Source organism: Plectropomus leopardus, unplaced genomic scaffold, assembly GCF_008729295.1.
Source record: "Plectropomus leopardus isolate mb unplaced genomic scaffold, YSFRI_Pleo_2.0 unplaced_scaffold15814, whole genome shotgun sequence".
Taxonomy (NCBI): Eukaryota; Metazoa; Chordata; class Actinopteri; order Perciformes; family Serranidae; genus Plectropomus; species Plectropomus leopardus.
The window spans coordinates 1-6,676 of NW_024616961.1; the positions used below are offsets into that span (position 1 = coordinate 1).

At 39.5% G+C, this 6,676-nt stretch overlaps 1 protein-coding gene across 1 annotated transcript; it reads left to right on the forward strand.

Annotated features, from left to right (window-relative positions):
* Positions 1 to 323: 323 nt before the first annotated feature.
* Positions 324 to 6,394, forward strand: LOC121964510 (CLIP-associating protein 1-like; the record flags this gene model as incomplete). The annotated part of the gene is made up of 8 exons (XM_042514715.1): positions 324 to 401; positions 564 to 731; positions 1,449 to 1,495; positions 1,590 to 1,787; positions 2,183 to 2,209; positions 3,850 to 3,945; positions 4,717 to 4,911; positions 6,058 to 6,394. Coding segments are annotated over 8 exons (925 nt in total), but the record flags the coding sequence as incomplete, so codon positions are not given.
* Between the last annotated feature and the right edge of the window lie 282 nt (positions 6,395 to 6,676).

Genomic DNA, 6,676 nt, shown 5'->3' on the forward strand with positions numbered 1-6,676 from the left:
AGAGAGATAAAGAGGTGGTTAGTAATAGTGATAATAAAAATCAAATTTAAAAGTAAAGGTTTTTTAAGATAATAAAAGTAGTAATCAAAGATGTATTAATGTAAAAAGAGATGTAACTCTAAGTAAATATAAATACTAATAGGTGAAATTCATATTAGGTTACAGTAAAATATATTCATTATTTATTTATATTTATTCTTTTATTTTGCACTTTTTCAGGTCATGTCCTATTTTTTATTCCTGAACTTTTTTTGTTGCTTATTTTTCTGCAGGTGTTGTAAACTGAGTTTTCTTCCTTTTTTTCTTTTTGTCTCCCTCCGTAGACACGGGACAGTTTTAACGGAGACTATAAAGAAAGGGATCCACGATGCGGACGCCGAGGCTCGCTCTGTGGCCAGAAAGTGAGTCACGCTCTTTTACTCCTGATGAAATGACGAATCCGTCACTGTACGTTTATTTAGTCGCTGCAGCCGGAGGAAACATGAAAGACTGGAAACTATGGACAAGAGAAGCAGATATTTAAGATGTGGTTGTTTTTCGGGCCCTCCGGCTCACCGTCGCAGGTGTTACTGGAGCTTCCACGGTCACTTCAGGCGGGAGGCGGAGCATCTGTTCCAGGGCCTGGAGTCGTCCTATCAGAAAGCTCTGCAGGCTCACCTGAGGAGCGGAGACAGCCTGATGTCGCTGCCGGCCTCCGACCGCTCCTCCTCGTCCTCCCAGGAGAGCCTCAAGTGAGACGCCGCCGCCACTGCCTCTCTCATCCATCCAGTTAATCATTAACGGAGCGGAGTTTCATTCAGATGCATTTGCTAATACAGTTGCAGCTAAAAACAAAACGAACATCGGGAAAACATTTTCTTCTTAAAAAACTTCTTTGTAATTTAATTCACACAAGGTACATTTTCATTACATGTAAATCAAAATATTAATTAATGAATTAAGTAATTAATTGATTGTCACGATAATTAATTTTGATGATTATGTCTTAAATTTCATGAAAATCCAGTAACTTGAATTATTATGCAGCCTTAATATGAAAAGTAACTATCAATTACATATAGTGCAGTAAAAGTACAAGATTTACCTCTTAGATATTGGAGCATGAAGCATAAAGTTACATAAAATGGTAATACTCAAGTTAAATACAAGTACTGCAAATTTGTAGTTAAGCAGAGCACTTAAGTAAATGTACGTATGTTACTTTCCACACACGACACGTCATCGTAAAATAATGTTTCAGGAGTTTTCACTCTGTGTTAATTATTCTCTGTGAGCTGCGTCGATGTTTTTGTCAGATTATTCTGCGAGTGACAAAGATGAGCAATAAGCTTTTTATTCTTATTCTGCCTCCCATATCTTTTTTTAGTTCATCTGTCCTCATTTTTTCTCCCTGTTTCTCAAACAGATGTAGTGAACTTGTATTTTTCTGTTTTTTTCTGTGTCCACAGTCGACCGCTGTCTGTAAAAAACACTTTTGGAGGCGGGTCAGCGAGACGTGAGTCACTTTGTTCTTTAATTTATTCTCAACATCTAAACACATCGTTAAAACCTCCGACTCTAACGCCGGCTCGTATTTGGGCTTCCTGCAGCCAAAGCGGCCCACAGCAGGACGCCCTCTGCAGCCTCCTCTCCGGGCTCCCTGCAGCGCTCTCGCAGCGACGTGGACGTCAACGCGGCCGCCACTGCCACCGCCCGCACGAGGATGCCCGCCGTGCCCTCTGCCATGTCGACGGCGTCGCCCTTCAGCTCGGCGTCGGCGCTCCCCCCTGGATCCTACGCCTCACTGGGTAAGACTGACCGCGAGCATTTTAGACATCGACGTCTGGCGTTTGCAGAGTAAATGCAGGAAAATGAGGCTTAAAATGAGAAAAACACGGACAGAAACAAAGTCCCGACGCTGTTGTACTCGTTCATACACCTGCCCAGAGTTAAAATCACACCGTTTTCTCTGCAGAATTCTCCGGACATAATTCAGTCATGTTAAAAAAACACTCAGACAAGCTCGAGACGAGCTGAAAGAATTCCTGCAGATCTCATGAAATTCACAAGCAAGTTCTTTAAAATTCATGACATTTTTGTTTCCAGTCAGACGACGCTCTCATTCTGTAGTTTGCTGCATCCCAGCGCATCTAAAGCTTAACCTTTGACCCCTGTTGTGTCTCTCCTGGGCTGCTCCCGTCAGACGGCTCGTGGTCTGTTAGCGCAGACGGTAAGCTGGGCAGGAGGACGTCGCTCCTCCTCGCTGCTCCTCCTCGCTGCTCCCCCTCTCCTCCTGTGTGTGTTTGACCTCCATCAGTCCTGTAATCGTCTGCTGAGCCGTGGCTGCATGGACTGCACGGTGTCGCCACACTGCCATCAGTCTGTCACAATATCGCTGAAACACAGAGACGAGAGTGTGGGGAGGCCAATATCCGTCTCATCCAAAATCAACGAGTTACAGCTGCAAACAATCTTTCTCTTCTGGAAGTTTCAAAGTCGCCTTTAGAGGATGTTCCTGTAACACCCGCTAACGTAACGAAGCACACGTGTAACACACACCGGCAGCTTTTAATGTAATAATCCCAAAAACTTAATACATTTCCCAGAAACATCACAGCAGGCACCAGTACAAACATGTGCACAAAAGACGTCTAAAGGATGTCCACAAAAGATGTCTAAAGGATGTCCACAAAAGACATTTAAATGATGTCCATAGATGTCTTTTCTGTACATTTGCAGGTGGTGACTGCTATCACGTTACTGCATTAAAAGCTGCAGATTTGTATTACGTCTGTAGTTTATTACGTTTGCAGGTTTAACGTTCCTCAGCATAGAAACACAAAATTTCTTGTGTCATTTATTGACTTTCTAGTTTTATGAGTTAAAACTTTAGAAATTAAGAAAAGAATTAGTCCACACTTCTGCGTTTAAGAAAATAGGATTGGTTTGAAAATAAATGAAAAAAACAAAGGGAATAGGCAAAAAACAACTTAAAAAGAAAAATACAGCCCAAAACTTAACAAGAAACTAAAAAATTACACAAATTACCCTAAAATAAAGGAAAAAAGAAATAATACAAAAAGGAACAAAAAAAAGTAAAAAAAAAAATAAAATACTGACATGGAAAAAAATATTTATTTATTTTCTTTTCTGATACCTTTTTCTCTTGATTTTTTTTTTCTTCCGAGGCAATTTTCCCGGCTTTTCCTTTCCTTTTTTTCTCAGTAGACATTTTCACTTACTTTTTCTTAATTTTCCCAAGACATTTTCCGAAGATTTTTCTTTTTTCCCTACACATTTTTTTCTTAATTTTCAGGATATTTTTACCAAGATTTTGTTTTTTTTCTCCTGACACATTATTTTCCGAACATTTGTTCTGTCAAGACATTTTTCCCCATTTCCCCTGAATTTTTCTTTTTTTTCTAGACATTTTTTCCTAGCATTTTTAAAAATAAAAATCTAATTAATCTAATCTGATTAAATCTACTGAATCTTGCAATTTGTGGGACATTTTTTGCCTTTTTTCTCCATTTTTGTGCAAAAGAAATCAAACTGTTTGCTCAGGGTTCAAAGGTTTGAAAACTAAAGTGTGTCTAAACGCAGCACAAGAAAAGTGATGTTTATCCAGGTTTCAAAGAGTTAAAAAAAGTTTTTTGTAGTTTAGTTTTTCTGACTTTTTTATATTAAATGTGTCCTCCATCTGTCTCTTTGACCTGTTTGTCTCTGCAGTCTCGTTTCCCTCTGTTTTTGATTCTCTCTGTTTCTGCATGACAGAAAGTTTGCGACCTCCAGCGTCAGTCGTCACCTTTAAAATGTGTTTCAGCTTCGATGAGACTTTAAAGTTTTCTGTTTGTTTTCTGCGTCTTTTAGGTCGAGTCCGAACCCGGAGGACGAGCGCAGGAAACGCTCCGTCCGTGACGGACAGCCGGGGGAGAAGTCGAGGGAAAGTCGTCTCTCAGTCTCAGCGTGAGCAGCTTTATTTTTTATTCTCCTTTTTTTTTGTTTTTACTTTTTTTTTTTTGCTGTTTTTCTCCTTTGTTGTTTTCTTTGGTTTTGTTTTTCTTTCTTTCTGTTTGTTCTCTTTTTTCTACGTTTTTTTCCACTTTTCTTTTTGACTTCTTGTTTCCTTACTTATTTCTTTGTGGTTTCCATCCTGTTTTTTTATTTTTCTGTTTTGTTTTTGTTTTCTCCTCTTTTTCCTTCTTTTTTTTATCTCTTTTATTGTCTTCTTGTTTGTTAACTTCTGTCTTCGTGGTTTTCTTATTGTCTTTTTTTCTTTTTCGTTTGGTTTATCTTCACTTTATAAATTACTTCTTGGTTTTTCTCTCTTTTTTGTTTTCTTCTTGTTCATTTCCTTTTTTTGTTGCTCTATTTTGGATATTTTCTTATTTTGTTGCATTTTTCTTTTTGTCTCCTTTTTTATTTTGTCTGTTTTGTTAACTTCTTTTTTTAACCCTTCCTTTCTTTGTTTTTTTCTTGCCTGTTTTTGTTTTCTTTTTTGTTGTTTTTTCTCTTTCTTATTGTTTTCTTCTTTGTGTGTTTTTTTGTGCAGGAAGCATTGATATAAAAATAAGAAATACAATAAATTATTATTTTTTAAAGTAAATGTGTTCCATACATCTTTTTAAAGTGACGGGATCTGCATAAAAAATCTCAAAAAACAAAAAAACCAAAAGATGTAAAAACTGAGATGTTTGTAACTGGATGATCATGAAGTTACTTCGGTCTGCGTTTCAGCCGGCAGCAGGTCAGGTTCCCCCGGCCGACTGCTGAGCTCGAACTACGGCCGGATCCCGAGGCCGACCATGGGCACCGCCGCAGCCGCCGCCGCCGCCAACAGCGCCTCCTCCAACCTGAGCGACAAAAGCCGACCCCGAGGTCATCGCAGCCAGGGCTGCAGCCGAGAGACCAGCCCCACCAGATCGGGCTCGGGTAAGAACGGAGCTCAGCCACAGCGCCGGAAAAAATATTTGTAATAAAATCATAACTCTGCAGCGCTCGGTGGTCCGTGCGGTCTGTTAAAATTAACCATCGAGCAACCATCAGTCGTCTGAATAATCTTCAGCTGCAGGCTTGTTTTCCTCTTTTTCTTTTTTTTCCTTCTTTTTTGTTATTTTCTTCTGTTTTGTTTTTTTTTGTCCTTTCTTTTTTCTAACTTAGTTTTTTCTTTCTTTTTTGTTATTTTTTGTTATTTTCCTTCTTTCTTAAAGTTTCTCTCTCTTTTGTTGTTTATTTTTGAAATTTTGTTTTTTTTCTCCTTTTTTTTTTTTTTTTCTTTTTAGTTTTCTCCTCTTTTTTCTCTTTTTTGTTGTTGTCTTTTTGTAAACTTTTTTGTGGGCACCTTTTTGTTTTTTCCCCATTTTTCTATTTGGTTATTTCCTAATCTTTTTGCCATTTTCTTCTTGTTCTTTTCTTTTCCTCTTTTTGTTGATGTCCTGTTTTTGTTAACTTCTTTTTTGAAGATTCCTTCTTGATTTATTTTCTTTTTTTACCTTTTTGTTTTTAAAACTGAGCAGAGGTCATGAAATGCATTAAAAATAACTGATTTCACAATTAGAAATTACGTATTAACCGAAGTGTTGCTGCATCTTAACTTGATTTATATTTCTGAGGTTTTCCATCGAGATCCACCTGTTACCCCCCGACACAACTTTTATTGTGAAAATCACCCATCCCAAAGGTCTGAAATTTCCATTTTCCTGGAAAAAACGAAAAGAAAAAAAGGTTAAAACAGTGCTGAACATCATTGAAGGACCCTGTAAAGCTGAGAGTTGCAGGTTAAAGAGATCTCTGGATCAAACACCTAAAAAGTGAGTTTAAAGGTCGGTTGTTTTGCAGTCTCGCCCCGCGAGACACCAACACTCCTGACGCGTCTCCTCATCCTAACTGAACCTGCCGCCTCCCTCAGGTCACTCTCCCCTCCTGCTGACTAACTCTCTCTGCACAGCTTCAGGTGTGTCTCTGTCTGGCTGGATGTGCTACAAGCTAAACTCTCCCCTCTGCGCTGCTGTCTGTCTCTCTGTCTGTCCCTCTGTCTCTCCGTCTCTGTCGCTCTGTCTCCCTGCCGCGCTCCTTCAGCCCGGAGCCGGATCCCTCGGCCCAGCATGAGTCAGGGCTGCAGCCGCGAAACCAGTCGCGAGAGCAGCCGCGACACCAGCCCCGCCAGGGGTTTCTCCCCCCTGGGTGAGTACTGAAACCCCCGAAAACCTCCACAGCAAAAACCTCAGACAGGAGAGCAGGAAACGCCTCACAGGAAGAGCTCCTTTAGAGTCTGTTAGCTTTGTGTCGGACAGCTTCATGAAATCTCTCCTCTTACTCTGCACATCCGTCTGCCTCCATCACTGTCCGCCTGGTTCTTTGCGTGCTCCGGTTATAAAAAATCCAGCTTCCTCTGTCTTCTACTCAACTAATCCTCTCCAGGGGTCATGTGGACCTGTACCAAGTTTTAGTTACGTCAGACTTTCAAGATTCAAGGTCATAAAACGTCTTAAAAAGTCTTAGTTCAGTTAGATTGTCAAAATGTATGGTCATAAAATTTCTTAAAAAGCCTTAATAAAGATTGATGTTCAGAATCTAAGGCCATAAAATGTCTTAAAAGGTCTCAGTTAAGTTAGATATTCAAGATTTAAGGCCATAAAATGTCTTAAAAGGTCTCAGTTAAGTTAGATTTTCAACATTTAAGGCCATAAAATGTCTT